Source organism: Ranitomeya imitator, chromosome 8 (genome assembly GCF_032444005.1).
Source record: "Ranitomeya imitator isolate aRanImi1 chromosome 8, aRanImi1.pri, whole genome shotgun sequence".
Lineage (NCBI taxonomy): Eukaryota > Metazoa > Chordata > Amphibia > Anura > Dendrobatidae > Ranitomeya > Ranitomeya imitator.
Genome location: NC_091289.1, coordinates 56,234,888 through 56,259,423, shown reverse-complemented (window position 1 = coordinate 56,259,423; position 24,536 = coordinate 56,234,888). Strand labels below are relative to the sequence as shown.

The window sequence follows — 24,536 nt, the reverse complement described above, 5'->3', positions numbered from 1 at the left end:
TGCAGAGGGAAGGCTGCCTCCTCTCAGAACAGAGCCATCATTATGCTGGAGGCCAGAACTGTGCAATCTCCAATGCTGCAAGCAGTTAGTCAATCAGTCAGACTCAGAAGCGCACAGTCCCTAGGAAGTCAGGAGGCAGGGGAGGTGTGTGCTCCTGAAGCAAGTCGATGGAAAAACTCATGTTATGTCTGTACAACCATCTTTTGGGTTTGAGGATATCCCAGCTATGCCGAAAGGCAGATATTTGAAGGAACAAAAGGTCAGACGTATTGAATTTCAACAAGTCAGATCCTTTTGTTCTCAGATTATGACACATTAGAACACTAAAGAGCCGATTCATCAAAGCTTTTACGCAAAAAAATTCAGTGTCTCCCTCTCCCACACCACCTCCTCACCTCGCCCCTTGTCTGTTGGTGTTCCCCAAGGCTCTGTTTCAGGACCCCTACTCTTCTCCATCTATACCTTCGGCCTAGGACAGCTCATAGAATCCCACAGTATGCAGTATCCTCTCTACGCCGATGACACGCAGATCTACCTATCTGGACCTGACTTCACCTCCTTACTCACCAAAATCCCACACTGTCTGTCTGCTATCTCGGCCTTCTTTTCTGCTCACTTTGTAAAACTGAACATGGACAAAACAGAATTCATCATCTTTCCCCCATCTCACTCTACCCCTCCACCAGACCTATCCATCAATGTCAATGGCTGCTCACTTTCCCCAGTCCCACACACTCGTTGCCTCGGGGTGATCCTTGACTCAGCCCTCTCTTTCAAGTCACATATCCAAGCGCTTGCTTCCTCCTGCCGTCTCAAACTCAAAAATATTTCCCGGATCCGTGCATTCCTTGACCACGAAACCACAAAAACACTAATGCATGCCCTCATCATCTCCCGCCTTGACTACTCCAACCTCCTCCTACTCTCTGGCCTCCCCTCTAGCACTCTGGCACCACTCCAATCCATCCTACAATCTGCTGCCCGACTAATCTACCTGTCTCCCCGCTATTCTTCAGCCTCTCCCCTATGCCAAGCCCTTCACTGGCTTCCTATCACCCAGAGACTCCAGTTCAAAACCCTTACTATGACATACAAAGCCATCCACAACCTGTCTCCTCAATACATCTGTGACATGGTCTCCCGGTACTTACCTACACGCAACCTCCGATCCTCACAAGATCTCCTTCTCTACTCCCCTCTCATCTCTTCTTCCCACAACCACGTCCAAGACTTATCCCGTGCTTCCCCCATACTCTGGAACTCTCTACCCCAACACATCAGGCTCTCGCCTACCATAGAATGGGAATGCTAGGCTTCGCAAACAGATATTGATGGCCTAGCCTAAGGAAGGTTGTGGCCAACCTCTTTAATGAATTTGCTCCGTAATCTACCAAAAGAAAATACTAGAATGGAATAAAAAAAAAATGTAACAACAAAGTTTATTGAGTTTATTGAGATGTGCATGGGTAGAGCATGTATGTGTATGGGGGTCTGGATGACTTGTGGTCAGAACGAATGGTTGCCATCAGCTGTCTTGGGGGTGGCCACTTAATTTCCCTCAAGAGACTGTGAGATAAATGATATGTGGTATCACAACTCTCTGTCTAAGAAATACTTGATGAGCATAAATGTTATCTCAGTTCAGTTATCATATCTAATATATATAATTTACAGGGGCTTCCATGTACTTAATAAAGTTTTACTACTCATGCAACTTTCTAATACTGTTTCGGTTTGTTCCTTTCATTATTACTTAGTCAGTGAAAGGAAACCTAAACCTGTTTTTTGAAGGTTTTATAGAAGTCTCCATAACTTTTAATCACACAGTGAGTACCCTTATTAACATAAAACTCTTTTAATAATATATTATTATGTTTTCATCTGTTCTGTCCAGGGAAAAGGCGAGCAAGTAAAGAAGTTAGGTGTGGTGGTATCACTAGGCACCGGGAAGCCTCCACAAATACAAGTGAGCTCTGTAGATGTGTTTCGGCCATCTAACCCATGGGAGGTGATGAAGACTGTGGTTGGAGCAAGAGAACTGGGCAAGATGGTTATAGACTGTGTACGTATAGCTCACCCAGACCAAGGACTGTCCAGTTGTTCTATGCGTTCCGCTTGCATGCACACATTTACTCTAGTTGTCTTTCCAGTGCACAGATTCAGATGGACCAGCTGTAAATAGGGCCCAGGCATGGTGTGAGATGATAGATGTCCCATACTTCAGGTGAGAATGTTAAAGATTTTATACCCCTAACTAATGTCACGTATGTAAAGACACTTTGACCCCTTACCGGCCTATGACGTATAATTATGTGATATGCCGGATCCCCGACCTTGATGTGGGCTTGCAAGCCGAGCCCGCCTCTTTCCTAGCAAATGGTGGATGTGATATTCAGCCATCATCTGCCTCTAACAGCCATGGATGGAGTGGCGTGGAGCTGGAGAACCATGTTTCTGAGTAATTTTTACAGTGTTTGAACATTATAAACCCCCCTAAAAAAAATAAATAAACAAAACAATTGTGGAATTGCGCATTTTGCCACTCAAAAGTACAACTTATGCTGCAATAGGTAAGCCCTCATAAAGCTATGTGAATGGAAAAATAAAAAATAAGTTATGGCTCTTGGAAGAAGGAGAGGACTTGCACTTGCACCTCATTAACATAAAATGTAAATGTTGGAATTCTCTAAAATGGAAAAACTAAATTGTACGAAGATGGTAAGAATTTAATCAGTATTAAAGGACCTTTCCACATATGCCATTAGTTAGGGTATACAGTTCTGATAACTGGTTTCCTTTAATATGTTAAGTGAATAATCTGAATGGAGGAGGGAGGCAGGTTCCCACATACACTGGTGGTATCCATAACTTCTGTTTATTCCTGAGTGACGACACTAATACAGAACTTCCACTAGAAGTGTGAAGGGAGCAGCGGTGGAGTACGTATCCCACCCCTTCATTCACAATTTGTGGCACTACCCTACTCTTGCTCTCCATTGACTTAGTATTTGTCACATATTCATTGGGAAGGGGACGAATGCTTCTTAGTGGAATATCCCTTTAATGACTGTATAACTATGGTTATATAATATGGTCCTACGTGCTGTATTTGTCAGGATGAATATGCCTCTCTCTAATCTTCCTGCATGAGACTGACATGTAATGTAAAACTGTACTGTATTACCTTCTGTGGTCATTTTATTTCTGTGGTTTTTTTTTAATATCCATAATGTAGATTGAGTCCACAGCTCCAAACAGATGTGATGCTAGATGAAATTAGCGATGCAGTGTTGGTAAACATGCTGTGGGACACCCAGATCTACATCTACCAGCAGAGGGAAGAACTACAAAGATTAGCAAGCCTTTTACTGGCACCCTGAAGTCTGAGCTCTATCAGTAAGTGCTGTATATCGTCAGTCCTCTGCACGGGGGCAGGAAACGTGCTGTTTTATGGGGCTGAATTCTGTCTTCTGTAGCCATATTAGCTGGTAGTGGCCATTGGTCTATATCATTCTATATTCTGTAGCCATATTAGCTGGTAAGTGGCCAGCTGCCTGTATCCTTCTATATTCAGTCTTCTGTAGCCATATTAGCTGGTAAGTGGCCTGCTGCCTGTATCCTTCTCTATTCTGTCTTATGTAGCCATTTTAGCTTGTAAGTGGGATGCTGCCTGTATCCTTCTATATTCAGTCTTCTGTAGCCATATTAGCTGGTAAGTGGCCAGCTGCCTGTATCCTTCTCTATTCTGTCTTCTGTAGCCATATTAGCTGGTAAGTGGCCAGCTGCCTGTATCCTTCTCTATTCTGTCTTCTGTAGCCATATTAGCTGGTAAGTGGCCAGCTGCCTGTATCTTTCTCTATTCTGTCTTCGGTAGCCATATTAGCTGGTAAGTGGTCAGCTGCCTGTATCCTTCACCATTCTGTCTTCTGTAGCCATATTAGCTGGTAAGTGGCCAGCTGCCTGTATCCTTCTCCATTCTGTCTTCTGTAGCCATATTAGCTGGTAAGTGGCCAGCTGCCTGTATCCTTCTCTATTCTGTCTTCTGTAGCCATACTAGCTGGTAAGTGGCCAGCTGCCTGTATCCTTCCATAGAGCGGTAAGCTGGGTATTTTCTGCGTATACAAATATTATTCAGTTCTAATTGTTTTATCTGCATTAAGCTATTCTCTAATTAATCTGACATCCTGTAACAATCTGTATAATGCATGCATTCATAAAGTACTATTCTGTTAGTTATAGAGCGTGACGATGAAATCCTTGTCTTTCAGGTGTAGTCACTGACAGATATAATAGACTAATATAATTTGCTGTGAAACAACTGGAACTTGCATGGACTGACAGCAGCCACTGAAGAAACCTCCCGACTATACAACCCTTGTCCAGTATTTCTGCCTGTGGATGATATTCACTACATTTCACCTAGGGCCTGATGAACAGCTTCTCCCTGGTTTATCTCCGTCCTACAGGTGACTTGATACCATTGCTGATGCACCTCCCTGTCACTCACATTTGGACTTCATAATTTGCAAGTTATCTATTTCCACAGGATACGTGATAACTTGATCGTTTCCGGGAAGTGATCACTGGAGCCCCCATTGATCCTAAGTTTGGGACTCTAAAATGTGACATTTTTCATTGTTTATGGGACTGCTGGAGACTGTGCTGTACTTGGCCATCTACCGTTTTCCTATAGACCAACAGGTTGTACAGTCGTAGGCTGCCAGTGTCCAGTCACTCTGTGACTGCAGAGTTGTGTACCCTCACATTGTGCACATTGCGAGGATTCGCCGGATGCGAGTGATCATGGCCGGTGGACTAGGACACACGAATTGATTTGTAAATCTTCAAATCTGCAAAGTTTCAGGCCTTTATGAATTTTTAACCTCTAAGCATGGATGTTCTCATTCACATTAATATAGCAATTTTGAAAACTATACAAAATTATTTAGATCAACAAAACCTATTGTAAACTTGCTTATATTCTTAGTAAACAGTGGCTATGATGTATTTATAGACGAGTCATTAAAGGTATATTCCCATTTCCGAGATCCTGTCCCAATATGTAGTAGGTGTAATAATAATATCAGTAAATACTTCCTTTTTTTTAAATCTAGTATAGTTCTTCAGATAAGCCATGTCGCTTACCCTAAATTGCTTAGTCATCCATGGCTAGAACCACTAACGACAATCTAACTGTCACTATATGAGTGGGCGTAACCATGGATACCTTATCTACTGCAATGCCTTGCACATGGGGTAAGCGACAGAGCGAATCAGAAGAACTATACTACATTTCTAATTAGAGGTATTTGCTAATATTATTATTATTACACCTACTACATATTGGGATAAGATCTGGGAGAGCGGAGTACCCCTTTAAGTCATTCAATCCAGTGTGTACTGAAAATAGAAACGCAGTCACCAGGTAAATCTCCCGTGATAGAAATTGCATCAGAAACACTGCGTGTGTAATCATGACCTCTTATAAAGTTTAAAGGGACTGTCCGCAGACACAAGCAAGGTATAGTGCTGAAGGAGAGCATTTGTTGATTAGTTTCTTTAATGACCTAATTAAAGAGCCCTTATGTGCGTGGGTCACCAGTCCCTGCATTCTCCTCTTGCATCAATAGCTCTGTTTTCACCATCTCCCCAATCACCCCTGTAATGGACGGAGTTGTTTTCGCGTGAATATGCCCTTGAATTGCCTGTTATTTCTCCTCTGTATGAGCAGAAGTAAAGGATTTGCTAAATATTATATAGTATAGCACATTGCTGCTTGGGCTGAAGCCTCTGTATTACAGGAATATGTCGTGGCCTGAACAAAAGCGAAATGACCCGAAATAAGAGTTATAGGCGGTGCTGTAATACAAATGCTGACAGGCAGCAGCATCGCATCCATCTGATCGAGGTCTCTACGTCTAGGGGACAGTCCGCAGATTGCAGGCTGTTATTCACAGCAGCCAGTAGTCTGCGGACTAGTCACTGGAGCCTGAAACGCACAGCCGCTTCTGCCAAAGATACGCCTTCATGTGGGATCACATAAAGGTGACCTTACACTTATAACTCTTCAAGGAACAAATACGGCAAATGTCATTTTTTATTTATCCATAGGTAATATATGAGTAACACGTTATAATTAAGGGATTATTGCTGCTCTTTTTCCAGCATGCACTGAAGTATTCTTTGATTTAAAATTCCTATTAAATTGTCTATAAGTGAACACATAATGTAATAAAAATATTAAGAAAATCTGTTCTTGCTGCTTTTCCCTGTTTTTATCCAGGAAAGATAAGAGGAACTTTAGTAGGAAGCTTTGAGCATCCATCCTCGTCCTACTATTACCAGCTTGGTTTGATTGACAGGTCTTTCCCCATCTGTTTATATGGTGAGACCTGTCAAGTCCAGTTTGTGAAAATGATACCATGTTGCAACCAGTATTCCAGCATTTATTTGACTCACGCACATTATTTATTATAATTACGAAACTTATACTGCATCTATCGGCAAGTTTTTGCTATGTAATCCGAGGTCAGCATGAGGTAGGGGCTGAGACACTGATTTCAGTGATGTGTCACTTATTAGACCCGTGTGCTGTTGTTTCAATACAATGAGCGTTTTATCAGCAGGATATTATCACCGCCCTAAGTTGTCATAGGGAGTTTTATAGCCATGCAATGTTATCTTGGGAATGTATCACAGATGATTTTTTCCATTTTTACGATTTCATCACTTTCTTATTTTGACATAGTCTTATAAGGGCTTGTTGTTGTTTTTTTTTCTTTCTTTAAGTTGTGAAACAAATGTGGTCATTCGTATAAATAAGAATTTTACTTGTCTCCGTTTTCCGAGACCCATAACTTTTGCTATCGATGGGGCTATGTGAGGGCTAGTTTTTTACACCTTAAGCCGACGCTTTTATTGATGCCATTTTAGGATGGAGATGATATTTTGATTGCTTCTTATTGCAGTTTTTTTTTTTTGCGTTGCTGCTGCCAAACACTGCAATTCTCGTGTTTCTAGAATTTTTTCTAACGATAAAGCTGTAGGAGAAATCGGCGTGAAATACAGTTAAAATTATTGCTTCAGGAGAACACCACATGGTGCGGCACATGATATATAAAATATTTGTTTTTTCTCCATACATATCATGTGCCGCACCATGTGGTGTCCTCCTGAACTCTGACACTGTCATGTGGCTCTTTTGGCGTCCATATTGAAAGATTGATCTATTTAAACGGTAAACCCTTTTTTTTTTCCTTGTATACATGTGGTCATTTCCTGATTAAAAAGTAGCTATATACTTCAAAACACATGGAATAAACCACCATCTTTCATTTCATCATACCTGGATCTACGCTTATTCAGCAGCGTGGATAATATCCACAGACATCCTGTTAATCTGATTTAGAATGTGACATCATCACTGATCACGTTAATGAATTTTATATTTTGATAGGAGTTTTATGGGCTCAGCATTACCATATGTGTATTTTTTTTTTTTTTTTTTAATTTCTTTTTAATGGGGGAAAAAGGAGGTGGATGATCCAAACTTTTTTTTCCATATTTTATTTATTTTTTAACTGTATTTTGACAAACCGATTGCTTATACCCTGTACAGCAGACCTGCCCCAGCATGTCACCCCCATAGCATCCCCATGTACAGGCCTAGAGCAGCACTTGAAGCGGCAGACAACAGCAACCATTAAGTATTGTAATGCATGCTCTGTACGGATAGGGAATAAAAGCAAAAAACACTGCAGTGGGGCTTTAATGCAAATGGCCTCTTCAGCGAGTCAAAGGACATCAACTCTACTGTCATTTAGATGTGGCAATCCTAAAAGTCAATATCGACCCTTTAGAGCAGGGGTCCCCAACTCCAGTCCTCAAGGCCCACCAACAGGTCATGTTTTCAGGATTTCCTTAGTCTTGCCCAGGTAATAATTGCATCACCTGTGCAATGCAAAGGAAATCCTGAAAACATGACCTGTTGGTGGGCCTTGAGGACTGGAGTTGGGGAACACTGCTTTAGAGGGCCTTGCCACATGACCAAGTATGAAAGACATTCTTTAAAGTGACACATTGATGTGTTTCTTTGCTGCATTGTTCTTGTTGCACAACACTGATGTAATTAATGGTATATATATATATATATATATATATATATATATATACAGGTCCTTCTCAAAAAATTAGCATATAGTGTTAAATTTCATTATTTACCATAATGTAATGATTACAATTAAACTTTCATATGTTATAGATTCATTATCCACCAACTGAAATTTGTCAGGTCTTTTATTGTTTTAATACTGATGATTTTGGCATACAACTCCTGATAACCCAAAAAACCTGTCTCAATAAATTAGCATATTTCACCCATCCAATCAAATAAGTGTTTTTTAATAACAAACAAAAAAACCATCAAATAATAATGTTCAGTTATGCACTCAATACTTGGTCGGGAATCCTTTGGCAGAAATTACTGCTTCAATGCGGCGTGGCATGGAGGCAATCAGCCTGTGACACTGCTGAGATGTTATGGAGGCCCAGGATGCTTCAATAGCGGCCTTCAGCTTATCCTGAGTGTTGGGTCTTGCGTCTCTCAACTTTCTCTTCACAATATCCCACAGATTCTCTATGGGGTTCAGGTCAGGAGAGTTGGCAGGCCAATTGAGCACAGTAATACCGTGGTCAGTAAACCATTTACCAGTGGTTTTGGCACTGTGAGCAGGTGCCAGGTCGTGCTGAAAAATGAAATCTTCATCTCCATAAAGCATTTCAGCCGATGGAAGCATGAAGTGCTCCAAAATCTCCTGATAGCTAGCTGCATTGACCCTGCCCTTGATGAAACACAGTGGACCAACACCAGCAGCTGACATGGCACCCCACACCATCACTGACTGTGGGTACTTGACACTGGACTTCAGACATTTTGGCATTTCCTTCTCCCCAGTCTTCCTCCAGACTCTGGCACCTTGATTTCCGAATGACATGCAAAATTTGCTTTCATCAGAAAAAAGTACTTGGGACCACTTAGCAACAGTCCAGTGCTGCTTCTCTGTAGCTCAAAAGTGGCTTTACCTGGGGAATGCGGCACCTGTAGCCCATTTCCTGCACACGCCTGTGCACGGTGGCTCTGGATGTTTCCACACCAGACTCAGTCCACTGCTTCCTCAGGTTCCCCAAGGTCTGGAATCGGTCCTTCTCCACAATCTTCCTCAGGGTCCGGTCTCCTCTTCTCGTTGTACAGCGTTTTCTGCCACATTGTTTCCTTCCAACAGACTTACCATTGAGGTGCCTTGATACAGCACTCTGGGAACAGCCTATTTGTTGAGAAATTTCTTTCTGGGTCTTACCCTCTTGCTTGAGGGTGTCAAAGATGGCCTTCTTGACATCTGTCAGGTCGCTAGTCTTACCCATGATGGGGGTTTTGAGTAATGAACCAGGCAGGGAGTTTATAAAAGCCTCAGGTATCTTTTGCATGTGTTTAGAGTTAATTAGTTGATTCAGAAGATTAGGGTAATAGGTCGTTTAGAGAACCTTTTCTTGATATGCTAATTTATTGAGACAGGTTTTTTGGGTTATCAGGAGTTGTATGCCAAAATCATCAGTATTAAAACAATAAAAGACCTGACAAATTTCAGTTGGTGGATAATGAATCTATAATATATGAAAGTTTAATTGTAATCATTACATTATGGTAAATAATGAAATTTAACCCTTGTCAGGCTGCATAATTTTACAACCTTAACAGGCTGCATAGGTACAATTGTACCTTCACATATACCTCCACTGTGGGAAGACTTTACTTGGTTTCAGAAACTAAAGTTCATTCAGCTACAAATGTTATGCTGATATCTATTGTTCAGTGTTGTTACTGGTCACTTATGTTGCTGTCAATTAAGTTAATTCAAACTGGGAGTGGCTTCTACTTGTCTTCCTGCCTCCCTCCTCTCATTAGCCATTTTGCTGTTCATCTCATTGCTGTGAGCACACATTTCTAGGCTTGTGAAGTCTTCAATTTCTTGGAAACGAAGGTAGGAAAGTCTCACAGCATCTAACAGCCAGTTATACCTTTATTCTCATTATGTGGGGACAGAACAGTCAAATTGTCTTTCAGCCTGGACTTGGCTTACATATATTTTGTATGAAACTTATCACTATAGGTATAATTTTTATACGAAAAATGGATAATAATTAGTATCTACATATTGTTTTACGATGTTTTATTTATATTCAGCACAAAATACGAAGCCAAAATTCATCTAGCAAGTCATCATGAGTGATAGTAATGCTGGATCTAGTTTCCGCCATAATCCAAGAAAACGTGTTTGCAGGTTAGTATAATTTTGTGAAAAGCCAATAATGTAGTATTTCGGAAAATTATTTATTTTACATTTTTTCATATTTACAGATTTACGTCTGACGAAATAATGCGAATGCCAGAAGAATCTGATTCTGAGCATGAGGATGAACCATATGTTCCATCTGATGATGAAAACTATGTACCACAAGTGGATGTTACTGAAGAAGATTCAGACATTGAACAAGAAATGGTCATAGAGCATGAAAATGAATACGAATCAGACGAAAGTGTTGAGGATGATTCTGTGCCTCAAAGTGCAGGCGACATTTGGACTGCTAAGGATGAAACTCAATGGTGCAGTAATCCACTGCCAAATGCACAAACAAAATCTCGTAATGTCCTACGACAAAGAGGTGGCCCTGCAGCAATCAGCAACCTATATACAGCAAAAGAGCTATTCAAGTCCATCATGACTCCCGAGATGTGTGACATCATATTACGGGAAACGAATCGAAAGGCCAAGAGAGTTTGTGATGCTTACAACAACGAACTGGTACAACGTTTTCCTGATTCTTCCAAACGGCCACCACAAAAAACATTCAAGCAATTTACTGAAACTGAACTTCATGCATTTTTGGGCATACTGATTGCTGCTGGTGTGCACAGAGCCAACAAAGAGAATCTGGAGGAAATGTGGAATGTTGCTGCTCTGCCTCTTATACGTGCAGCCATGTCTCGTGACCGCTTCAAGATGATACTCAGATTTATCAGGTTTGACAACGAAAATACACGTGCAGAACGTGTGCAAACAGATAAAGCTGCACCAATACGGGACATCTGGACAATGCTGAACAGTAATCTGGAGAGAGCCTACAAGCCATATCATTGTATCACCGTCGACGAGCAATTATTTCCATTTAGAGGTCATACTAAATTTACCCAGTATATACCTTCAAAACCAGCTAAATATGGCATAAAGATTTTCTGGGCTTGTGACTCATCAAATGCCTACCCTTTACAAGGTCAGCTCTACACTGGGAAACCAACTGATGGTCCTCGACAAGTAAACATTGGAGAACGAACAGTATTGGACCTAGTGAGCTCGTATAAAGGCTCTGGAAGAAATGTCACCACCGATAACTTCTTTACAACCATGGAACTAGCTAAGGTATTGAACTCCTGGAACATGACACTAGTTGGTACAGTGAGAAAAAACAAAAGGTTCCTACCTAACAACATGCAGCCTGCCAAAGAAAGGCCTGTATACTCGACAAATTTTGCCTACAATCATGATGCAACAGTCTGTTCATATGTACCAAAGAAGAACAAATCAGTCGTGCTTCTATCATCTATGCACATGACGGGAGAAGTTGAAGAGACACTAGCAGCCAAGCCAGAGATAATAAAATACTACAACATAACAAAAGGTGGCGTTGATGTTATGGATAAAATGTTGGGAGAGTACACTGTGAAACGACGAACATCACGTTGGACTTTGGCATTTTTCTACAATATGATTGATGTCAGTGGGTTAGCATCCTACATCATCTACAGAGAACACAATCCAAGCTTCAGGGCAAAGGATCAACGAAGAAAGTTCCTGAAAGATCTCGCAAATCAGCTGTGTATGATTGCAATTGAAGATCGTAGTACAAACAAAATGATAATGAGAAACCATTTTCTTCGAGGTGCAGTAGAAATGGTGCTTGGACGATGCATTGTGGTAGCATCGCAGCCAGCAGCTGGCCCCAAAATACCTCATGGTAGTCGTGGACCCTCCCCTGTTGTTGGTAGTTGCTATGTCTGCAGAGACCTGAGGCGAAAACAACGCAAGACTAGAAAGTCTTGTGTGGTTTGTGTGAAACCCATTTGCGATGAACACTCTGTAGCAAAGCCAACATGCATTACTTGCAAAGAAAATCAATAAAAAAAAGTTTCTTACATTTTCTTTTATAATGTAAATGAACAGTTTTTTACTTGTTTATAATAGTTAAATAGCATTATCATTAAAAAAAAATTTATGCTTTTTCCCTTGCATTATCTTCATTCAAAATATATGAGGTACATTTGTACCTATGCAGCTTGTTATGGATGCAAAAAGATCTCGACCCCTTATCTCGGAAGCGGGTGGAGATATTTTATTGAAATTTGGCCAATATATTCTGGACCAAAAATGTAGAGATGTCACGAAATTTCAGCCCTCTACGTCTTTTCAAAAAAAAGTTATTGCAATTTTAAAACGGAATAGTTACAATTGTACCTATTCAGCCGGATAAGGGTTAACACTATATGCTAATTTTTTGAGAAGGACCTGTATATATATATATATATATATATATATATATATATATACATATATATATATATATATATATATATATATATATATATATATATATATATATATATATATATATATATACGTTTTCAGCTGGGTTAAAAATTAACAAAGAGGATATACATGAATGAGATTGAGAATCACTTAGCATTGATGGAGGACTGCCTGCTCGTAATTTGATAGGCCGGATGCAATAGTTCTATGCCTTGCTCGTAGACTGATTGCCAACTGGACAGTAGGTGGAACCAATGGACTGCGTTACTCCAGTTGTATAACAGAGGAGGTTGAACCTTCATTTGATATATATATATCACAATAGTAAATATAAATCCTAAAGAGACAAAGTGTCATAGTGTCAAAACAGGATGGAATCCAATTGGATTCTAACCATAAAAAGAGCCCCGTGGCAGGCCGCACCTGCCCGACGCGCGTTTCGCCTGAGCTTTAACAAGGGAATGGAGTAGCAACATGTGAAACTGTATTTAACTGAGAAAAAAACCAATCAGCGGTGTTGTGTGTGATATATTAAAAACAAACAGCTGGGGTTAGGTGCGTATGTTTTACAATGCATGGTAACGCCGGAGTTAGACTCCTCCCACATGACGCGTCTCCTCGGAGCGCACCACGTGGGGGAGAAGAACAGCAGCACGCGTTCCAATGTGGAGCGCATAAGACGCCGGAAGTGACGGTGAAGTGCGACGTGTAAGTGTGACATAGCAGTGGGCGTAGTGTATACCCGGCGCTTCTACTGGAACGAATGAGAGTCACATGTGAGTAAAGAAGTGTGAATAAAAGAAAAAAAGAAGCTAGAAGCTAATATAAACATATATGGGTATATAATAACCACAAGTGTAAGAAATAAAATAGCAGTGCATAAACAACACCAGTATATGCAAATAAGAACAGTCAAATAGAGTTAAGCATGATATATTTCAACAAAATGTACCCCAAAGTGATAACAATCAAAATTACTGCCTGTCCTGAAAAACAAACATGTCCTTATAGACACACATAATAGCAAAGTATAAGGGTATGTGCACACGTTGCGGATTCCATTGCGGATTTTTCCGCTCGGATTCTGCAGAATCTGCTGGTAAAATGACATGCGTTTTACCTGCTGGTTTTCTGCGGATTTTGTGCGGAATTCGCCTGCGTTTTTACACCTGTGGATTCCTATAATGGAATAGGTGTAAAAAGAATTGACATGCAGCGGAAAATAAACCGCAGCGTTTCTGCGCTTTTTCACACAGGGCCTGTAGGTTTGGATTTCTTTTTCCTTTAATAATAAAGACCTTCATTTAAAAACTGCATTTTGTGTTTACTTGTGTTATCTTTGTCTAATATTTACATTTGCTTGTTGATCTGAAACATTTAAGTGTGACAAAAATGCAAAAGAATAGGAAATCAGGAAGAGGGCAAACTATTTTTCGCACAACTGTATGTCATTGAAACAGAAGACCTGGTCCATCAGCTGGGTCTCCTAACTGGAGCTATTTACTTACAGGGGTTGTCCCTCTGGTGGCGGCGCTGTTCCAGCGGTGACAGCACTCGTGTTCCCGGACCTCATGTGAGGTTGTTACGTCATATGAGCCCTGCACCTAATCAGCGCCAGCCTCATTGTCACCACCTTCGAACATATTAAACATCAACAGGAAGACAGGGCTGTGGCTGCCTTGGGAACACGTGTGCCGAAACCGATGGAACGACCATGGCACCAGAGTTCAGTGTAGGTGTTTTAATTTTAAAGGAGGCAAACAATAAAATTGAGAAGGGGTTGTCCTAGAAGTGGACAAACCCTTTAATATATACCCATGAGGCAGTACACTCAGGTCAGGCCCTGTCTTATCCAAACATTTTCCATGTTTCATAGTCATGTGCAGCCTGCCTTAGGCATCCTTCTTATATCCTGGTGATTCCTGTACAGGAAAAAACAGTACTGGTGAGATATCTGTGGTCCATGTGCGTGTGCCATACGTATGTCTGCATCCATTTGCTGTCCGTGTATCATATCCGTGTGACACGCACCAGCACCTGGGAAAAGCACTACAGCTAGCTGTTCATAGGCGCTGGGTGATGAAGGCAGCTCTCTTCATTGTTGCCTGCGGGGGGGAAAAAAAAGCCTTATGCTAGCTCCACCAGGCATCCAGGCTACTTGCCAAATCTGGTGCTTAGCCTCATTTACTCCCACTTGCCCTGGTACCGTGGTAAGTGGGGTAATAGGGTTGAGGTTGATGTCAGCTTTGTATTGTCAGCTGACATCAAGCCCAGGGATTAGTAATGGAGGGGCATCTAGAAGACGCCGTCATTACTAGTATTGTAAAAAAGTCACACCAAAAGTAAGGTCCGTTATTTGAAATAAAACTCCACAACGATAATCCATTAAGGGCCATGTCCCACGACAATCAGAATGATTCAGAGATCAGTCACATCAGTGATGTGAATGTTTTCCACGCCAATCGGAACACACTGAGACAAGAGTGATTTATGCTTCTGCAATGTGTATCGCTGATGTGAGAAAGGTGTGTTTCGGCTGGCATGGAGAGCAACAGCATCCCTGCCCTGCTCTCCAAATCGTCCAGATCATTGTGGGACGTGGCCCTTAAAGAATTATTGTCAGACAGATGAGGAATATTGTGTTTTATTATTTTTGATCTTTTACAGGATACATGGGCTTTGATGGATTATAGCTGGAAATGTGAGTATAACTTTTTTGGGTGAATAAATGTGCAAAGGAGGGTGCAGAGTTTTATTTTCAAATAAAGGACTTTATTCTTGCTGTGTCTTTTTTACAATATAACTATGGGGTTAGTAATGGGGGCGTCTTATAGACTCTTCTCCATTACTAACTCCTGGGCTTGATGTCAGCTGACAATAAAAAGCTGACATAAACCCCAACACTATTACCCCACTTGCGACTGCACCAGGGCAAGTGGGAGGAGCGAAGCCAAGCACCAGAATTGGCGCATCTTATTGATGCGCCATTTCTGGGGCAGGTGAGGGCTGAAATGGAAGGGAGGGCAATATCCCTGGCCCCTTCCCAGGCTATTAATATCAACCCACAACTGTCTGTTTAGCCTTTGCTGGTTAGAATTTATAGGAGACCCTAAGCCATTTTTTTTCTAGAGTACTCCATAAACTAACCAGTAAAGGCTAAACAGACAGCTGTGAGCTGTTATGATTAGCCTGGGAACTTATTGGGATATTGTCCCCTTTCCCAGATTAGTAACATCAGCCCCCAGCCGTGGGCTTTCCCTCTGTTGGTAATCAAAATTAAGTGGGAGTCCACCCCATTTTTTTTAAATGCATTTTTCATTTTACACACAATGTACACAGCGGGTGCTGAATACAACTCCCATCATTGTCGCCTGGTTGTGCTGATCACAGGGAGACCAGGTGACAAAGATGAGAGCTGCCTTCAGCAGCTAGCGCCTGAGAACAGAGCAAACTACCTATGTGATCCATTTGTCATACGTGTGTGGCGGTTGTTTTGTCTGTAGTGCATGTAAAAAAAAACTGACGTCTGTCGAGTTTTTCACACAGACATACGATCCTTGGGAAAAAACTGACATGAATACAATGGATGTGCATGTGTCAGTATTTGTGGTCTTACAGACACAAAAAAACATGCGTGTGAAAGAGGCCAAAGTCCCATGAAGTTGTGACAGCAGTTCACACCCCCACTTCATTGCACTTATGCCAGGATAAGTAACCTGTATTTAGGGCTAAGTTTTTAGATGATTTTTTTTATTATTTTACTCATCCTGGCATAGGGGCAATATTATAGGGAGTGTGTGACTTGCAGTCACACCTTCATGTGACTTTACTGCAACAATCAAAGACATGAAATTGTGTTTGCCATCTGTATACATTGAACTTTGGCAACCAGCCAGCAAAAAAAACAAAACAGGAGCTTTTAAGCACATGATTTGTGTTAATATGGTATAGATTTAGAAAATACTAATAAACGTGGAGTTTTATTGAATTTATGGAAAATTGGATTGGACAAAAAGATGATCATGGCAACCATTTTTTTTTTTAAAGGGAACCTGTCATCTTATTCATGCTGCCCAAAATATGGGCAATAAGTACAAAAGTTCACAAAAGATAGCAGCATGACTGGTGCCCAATAAATATGCTCAAAATAACTACCTAACTGCTAATCTTAATGACGGACAAAAATAGTGGACAAGTCGCTGACAAATCAAGTAACAGGAGGGTAGGCAAAAAACCTAGACAAACGACCAAAGAGTCCATAAATATAAAAAATGCTAAATCTTTATTGAATATCATATAATATAGTACATTGAACAGGTGTGGACAGGTGCACCAGAAACAGTGCAAACTGCTATGTAAGTGCATGACAGCACCGAGAGTGCACGGAACAAGGGGACCGTACCATCACAATAGAATTATACAACAGAGGCCGGTGTAGAATACGAAGCTGATCACCTCAGCTCTGTCACATTAGTGGCCACTACCAGTCTTAATATTCCTTTATAAGCCCCCGTGCGTATATATATTCACAGGTACAATGTGCTGACATGCAGAAATATGCCAACATATTGTTAAACTTGGAGTGCGTCCTCTATCTTTTTGGGCATAAATGGAGGTTTGTTTTTTTCTGAGGCACCTTGCACCCGCTATTCTCTTTTACCTTTTACTTGTGCTGCACCTATATTTTTGTATTCATATCTATGAAGTTTAGGGTCCTAGAGAACTGTACTTCTTGTCACAGCTGGTCAGCTCTCATGATTTGGCCAAATTATACTTTCAAACTGCAACGTAACTAGAGTCCGATGGGCCCTGGTGCAAAATTTGGAACTGGGTTCCTGTAGTGTTTTAATTCCTATAATGACACACAAATTTCCCCCCCTCTCCCATTATGTAGTAATATTCCCTATTCTGGCCCCTTCCAGGTATATATGCCCCCCATCATGGTCTTCTTCCTCGTATATATGACCCCATCCTGATATATGATCCTCGTGCTGGTATATGTTCCCCATCCTGGTATACAGTGGGGCAAAAAAGTATTTAGTCAGTCAGCAATAGTGCAAGTTCCACCACTTAAAAAGATGAGAGGCGTCTGTAATTTACATCATAGGTAGACCTCAACTATGGGAGACAAACTGAGAAAAAAAAATCCAGAAAATCACATTGTCTGTTTTTTTTAACATTTTATTTGCATATTATGGTGGAAAATAAGTATTTGGTCAGAAACAAAATTTCATCTCAATACTTTGTAATATATCCTTTGTTGGCAATGACAGAGGTCAAACGTTTTCTGTAAGTCTTCACAAGGTTGCCACACACTGTTGTTGGTATGTTGGACCATTCCTCCATGCAGATCTCCTCTAGAGCAGTGATGTTTTTGGCTTTTCGCTTGGCAACACGGACTTTCAACTCCCTCCAAAGGTTTTCTATAGGGTCTGTTTTTTTAACATTTTTTTTGCATATTATGGTGGAAAATAAGTATTTGGTCAGAAACAAACAATCAAGATTTCTGGCTCTCACAGACCTGTAACTTCTTCTTTAAGAGTCTCCTCTTTCCTCCACTCATTACCTGTAGTAATGGCACCTGTTTAAACTTGTTATCAGTATAAAAAGACACCTGTGCACACCCTCAAACAGTCTGACTCCAAACTCCACTGTGGTGAAGACCAAAGAGCTGTCAAAGGACACCAGAAACAAAATTGTAGCCCTGCACCAGGCTGGGAAGACTGAATCTGCAATAGCCAACCAGTTTGGAGTGAAGAAATCAACAGTGGGAGCAATAATTAGAAAATGGAAGACATACAAGACCACTGATAATCTTCCTCGATCTGGGGCTCCACGCAAAATCCCACCCCGTGGGGTCAGAATGATCACAAGAACGGTGAGCAAAAATCCCAGAACCACGTGGGGGGACCTAGTGAATGAACTGCAGAGAGCTGGGACCAATGTAACAAGGCCTACCATAAGTAACACACTACGCCACCATGGACTCAGATCCTGCAGTGCCAGACGTGTCCCACTGCTTAAGCCAGTACATGTCCGGGCCCGTCTGAAGTTTGCTAGAGAGCATTTGGATGATCCAGAGGAGTTTTGGGAGAATGTCCTATGGTCTGATGAAACCAAACTGGAACCGTTTGGTAGAAACACAACTTGTCGTGTTTGGAGGAAAAAGAATACTGAGTTGCATCCATCAAACACCATACCTACTGTAAAGCATGGTGGTGGAAACATCATGCTTTGGGGCTGTTTCTCTGCAAAGGGGCCAGGACGACTGATCTGGGTACATGAAAGAATGAATGGGGCCATGTATCGTGAGATTTTGAGTGCAAACCTCCTTCCATCAGCACGGGCATTGAAGATGAAACGTGGCTGGGTCTTTCAACATGACAATGATCCAAAGCACACCGCCAGGGCAACGAAGGAGTGGCTTCGTAAGAAGCATTTCAAGGTCCTGGAGTGGCCTAGCCAGTCTCCAGATCTCAACCCTATAGAAAACCTTTGGAGGGAGTTGAAAGTCCGTGTTGCCAAGCGAAAAGCCAAAAACATCACTGCTCTAGAGGAGATCTGCATGGAGGAATGGGCCAACATACCAACAACAGTGTGTGGCAACCTTGTGAAGACTTACAGAAAACGTTTGACCTCTGTCATTGCCAACAAAGGATATATTACAAAGTATTGAGATGAAATTTTGTTTCTGACCAAATACTTATTTTCCACCATAATATGCAAATAAAATGTTAAAAAAAACAGACAATGTGATTTTCTGGATTTTTTTTTCTCAGTTTGTCTCCCATAGTTGAGGTCTACCTATGATGTAAATTACAGACGCCTCTCATCTTTTTAAGTGGTGGAACTTGCACTATTGCTGACTGACTAAATACTTTTTTGCCCCACTGTATGTCCCCAATACTTGTATATGTTCCCGATCCTGGACCTCTTCCTGGTATATATATTTCCCATATTGGTATGTGTTCTTCACCCTGGTATATGTTCCCCACCCTGGTATATGGTCCCCATACTGGTATGTATCCCCCATCCTGGTATGTGTTTTCCCACACCATGGTATATGTCCCCCATCCTGGTATATGTCCCCCACCCTGGTATATATTCCCTATCCTGGGCCTCTTCCTGGTATATGTCCCCCTTCTTAGTATTTGTCCACAATACTGGTATGTTCTCCATCATGAGGCCCTTCCTGGTATATGTCCCCCATCCTGGGCTTCTATGTCCCCCATAGTGCCATTGTCGCTCTAATTCAATGCATAAGAAAAAAACAAAACACTACTACTCACCTTGCCCCTCCACTCTTCTGCAGCCGGCTGTCACTGCCATGAGCCCTGAATCACATGTGCACCGATGTCAGCTGCTGGCCTCTGATTTGCCGTGTATTGTGTACTGCCCGATGAGTTCGTGTGCTGCAATACACTTCAACCGGATGTGCGTCTGATGATGCACATTCAGCTGAAGTAGGCGCTGGCATTGGTGGGCTCATAATCCTGACCGGCTCAGTTGCAGTGGCGTCAAGAGACATTGCAACACTGCTTACAAAAAGGAAGTTACATATTCTATATAGCAGTAACACAGTCAAAATATCACATACAGTACAGACCAAAAGTTTGGACACCCCTTCTCATTTAAAGATTTTTCTGTATTTTCATGACTATGAAAATTGTACATTCACACTGAAGGCATCAAAACTATGAATTAACACATGTGGAATTATATACTTAACAAAAAAGTGTGAAACAACTGAAATTATGTCTTATATTCTAGGTTCTTCAAAGTAGCCACCTTTTGCTTTGATGACTGCTTTGCAAACTCTTGGCATTCTCTTGATGAGCTTCAAGAGGTAGTCACCGGGAATGGTTTTCACTTCACAGGTGTGTCCTGTCAGGTTTAATAAGTGGGATTTCTTGCCTTATAAATGGGGTTGGGACCATCAGTTGTGTTGTGCAGAAGTTTGGTGGATACACAGCTGATAGTCCTACTGAATAGACTGTTAGAATTTGTATTATGGCAAGAAAAAAGCAGCTAAGTAAAGAAAAACAAGTGGCCATCGTTACTTTAAGAAATGAAGGTCAGTCAGTCCGAAAAATTGGGAAACCTTTGAAAGTGTCCCCAAGTGCAGTGGCAAAAACCATCAAGCGCTGCAAAGAAACTGGCTCACATGAGGATTGCCCCAGGAAAGGAAGACCAAGAGTCACCTCTGCTTCTGAGGATAAGTTTATCCGAGTCACCAGCCTCAGAAATCGCAGGTTAACAGCAGCTCAGATTACAGACCAGGTCAATGCCACACAGAGTTCTAGCAGCTGACACATCTCTACAACTGTTAAGAGGAGACTTTGTGCAGCAGGCCTTCATGGTAAAATAGCTGCTAGGAAACCACTGCTAAGGACAGGCAACAAGCAGAAGAGACCTGTTTGGGCTAAAGAACACAAGGAATGGACATTAGACCAATGGAAATCTGTGCTTTGGTCTGATGAGTCCAAATTTGAGATCTTTGGTTCCAACCACCGTGTCTTTGTGCGACGCAGAAAAGGTGAACGAATGCACTCTACATGCCTGGTTCCCACCGTGAAGCATGGAGGAGGAGGTGTGATGTGTGGGGGTGCTTTGCTGGTGACACTGTTGGGGATTTATTCAAAATTAAAGGCATACTGAACCAGCATGGCTACCACAGCATCTTGCAGCGGCATGCTATTCCATCCGGTTTGCATTTAGTTGGACCATCATTTATTTTTCAACAGGACAATGACCCCAAAAACACCTCCAGGCTGTGTAAGGGCTAGTTGACTAAGAAGGAGAGTGATGGGGTGCTATGCCAGATGACCTGGCCTCCACAGTCATCAGACCTGAACCCAATTGAGATGGTTTGGGGTGAGCTGGACCGCAGAGTGAAGGCGAAAGGGCCAACAAGTGCTAAGCGTCTCTGGGAACTCCTTTAAGATTGTTGGAAGACCATTCCTGGTGACTACCTCTTAAAGCTCATCAAGAGAATGCCAAGAGTGTGCAAAGCAGTCATCAAAGCAAAAGGTGGCTACTTTGAAGAACTTAGAATAAAAGACATATTTTCAGTTGTTTCACACTTTTTTTCTTAAGTATATAATTCCACGTCTTAATTCATAGTTTTGATGCCTTCAGTGTGAATGTACAATTTTCAAAGTCATGAAAATACAGAAAAATCTTTAAATGAGAAGGTGTGTCCAAACTTTTGGTCTGTACTGTATTCAATGTTTGCATACATCTTAGCACTTACAAATTGCTGCTGTTTCCTTTTGTTTCTATCCTATCTGTCTGTCTATGCAGCGAACACCGGCAGAAGAGGGCCCTGTGCAAGAACAATATATGGGCAGTTTGCAGTCCAGTAGCTCATCATAATGCACAATTCCAACTTCTTTAGAGGTGGAAGTGGACCCTCTTGCCCAGGGTTGCCAACTGTCCAGTGGGTAGCGGTTAGCACTGCAGCTTTGCAGCGCTGGAGTCCTGGGTTCAAATCCCACCAAGGACAACCTCTGCAAGGAGTTTGTATGTTCTCCCCGAGTTTGCGTGGGTTTCCTCCGGGTTTTCCGGTTTCCTCCCACATTCTAAAGACATATTGATAGGGAATCTAGATTGTGAGCCCCATTGGGGACAGTGATGATGATGTGTGAAAACTGTAAAGCTCTGCGGAATATGTTAGCACTATATAAAAAATAAAGATTATTATTATTAATTTCTAAGATATTCTGTAAAACTAAGTCACTTTTTTGACTTGTCATTCAAAAAAAAATTAAGACTTCTGTGAATTTTTTTTTTTTAAATTGGAGAAACTTATAGAGATTATCATGACTAAGCAGGGCCGCCATCAGTGCATTACTGCCCTGACTGGTGTAAGGGGCCTGGTGGACAGAGGAGGCCCGCACCGTGCCCCGTCTCTTCTGCTCATCGAGCCCAGGCCCCAGTGGCAAGATTCTGCAGATGCAGTAACTGAACCTCCGGCCGAGACGCAGGTTCAGTTACTCTATTGCCAGTGTGGGCCCGCAAGGCAATAGTTAAAGCCGCCAGCCAATTGGCCTGGCAGCTGATGTCAACGCGCATGGCGCCGGTGTATGACATCATTGTCATTCGCCGGCAAACGTGCGCTTGAAATGCCGGGAGGGATCTTTGCTGCAGGAGCGCAGCCAGGTAAGGAGAGACTATGTGTCTCCATCCTGCCCAGTGCAGAATGGAGACAAAGAGCGGGATAGGAGACATGGGGGCAGGATGGAGACAGATGGGGCAGGATCATGGTGCAGGATGGATACGATGGAGACAGATGGGAAAGGATCATGGGATAGATGGGGCAGGATGGAAGAACATATGGCTGGAGCCAGGAATGAGACACATGGGGGCCAGGATGGGGGATATTATTACCATAGGGGCTAATTAAGAGATATTATTACTTCAGTGATGTATTTATTTTTATTTTTTGAGGAAACTGTTTTAAATAGGGGAGGCAGTCCTGTTACTGTGCAGAGCGACACTGTCGCCTTTTTGTCTTCATCTGATGTAGTTTAGAATTAGGGAAAAAATTAAGTAATGTGTTCTGCAAGCGGAGCTCTGGATAACTGTATTATTTCCTGCAGAGACTAGCCCTGGCTGGAAAAAGGGATGGCAGTCTGTGCTGGATGAAGATGAAAAGCAAAGCTGAAGGACTTCACCTAGAGACGTCACTGGTGAGTCAGTGTGTTACCTGTACACTGACACTATACACTGTATACAGTGGTCCTGTGTACAATGTCACCAGTGATCACTGTATTACCTTTACACTGACACTATATACAGAGCTCCTGTGTATAATGTCATTGATCACTATCACCTGTAGAATATATACAGTTCTCGTGTGCATAATGTTACCGGTAATCGCTGTATTACCTGTACACAGACACTGCGTACCAAGTACAGATCTCCTGTGTATAATGGCACTTATAGTGATATTTAGTATTGTATGTTTTTTTTATTAATGATCAGTGTTGTAGTATTTAGTCACTATTTGGTGGTAATATGTTGTCTGGCCATGGTGTGGCGGTATTTGTTCCTTATATGTGCTATTATTTAGTCACTATTTGGTGGTAATATGTGGTCTGGTCATGGTGTGGTGGTATTTGTTCCTTGTGTGAGGTATTATTAGTCACCATGCGGTGGTAATATGTGGTCTGGTCATGTTGTGGTGGTATTTATTCCTTGTATGTGGTATTATTCGGTCACTGTGGTGATAATATGTGGTGTGGAGATTATGTGGTGGTGTAGGTTCCTTGCATGTAGTATTATAGGTCTCTGTGGTGGTAATATGGTGTCTTGTCATGGTGCGGTGGTATTTGTCCTTTGTATGTGAGATTATTGGTCATTTTAAAAATTGGAAAAAAAATTTAAAAAATACCTAAATTGTATTGCCTATTATAACAAATTTTTAATAGGTTAGAGTAGAGCAGGGCCTGGCCAAAAGAGTCTACCTTGTCGTTTTGGCGGCTTAAAACATCTTTTGGCCAAAACAAAAGCTGCTGGCTATATGTGTGATCTGGTGACTGGAGCTGTTAATGTGTGATTGGTGAAAAGTGGAGTTTTTCCAAGAGACAGTGGTGGGACTGTGGACTGTTCGTGGGGTGGAGCCTGGGCGGAGTCTCAAGGGGGCCCCAGAAAGTTTGCCATTATGGGGCACCTAAATTCCTAGTGGCAGCCCTGACTGTAAGTCTCATCATTTTACAGTGAATGCAGCCGATGTCTTCATATAAGGATTGTGGGCTGTAGACATCTGTCACTGATCATGATTTATTATGGTTTTCCAATGTGTACGTAAAAAAAATTGTTCGTCCGTGATTTCTGATGAACTGTCCAGAAAAAATAAAAAGTCAAGTTGGCCACCCTGTTCTTACCTCTCTCTAC

At 41.7% G+C, this 24,536-nt stretch overlaps 1 protein-coding gene across 8 annotated transcripts in view; it reads left to right on the top strand.

Moving 5' to 3' along the window:
- Window positions 1-6,253, top strand: part of PLA2G6 (phospholipase A2 group VI) — a 103,872-nt gene extending 97,619 nt beyond the window's left edge. For 7 of the 8 annotated variants that reach the window (XM_069736962.1, XM_069736957.1, XM_069736959.1 and 4 more), the window contains 4 exons: window positions 1,895-2,062; window positions 2,151-2,224; window positions 3,236-3,396; window positions 4,269-6,253. In XM_069736962.1, coding sequence (XP_069593063.1) covers window positions 1,895-2,062; window positions 2,151-2,224; window positions 3,236-3,380 — 387 coding nt within the window. In that variant the 3' untranslated portion in view covers window positions 3,381-3,396; window positions 4,269-6,253. The remainder of the gene's footprint in view (window positions 1-1,894; window positions 2,063-2,150; window positions 2,225-3,235; window positions 3,397-4,268) is intronic. The other variant, XR_011315026.1, reaches the window with a different exon arrangement.
- Window positions 6,254-24,536: the final 18,283 nt, after the last annotated feature.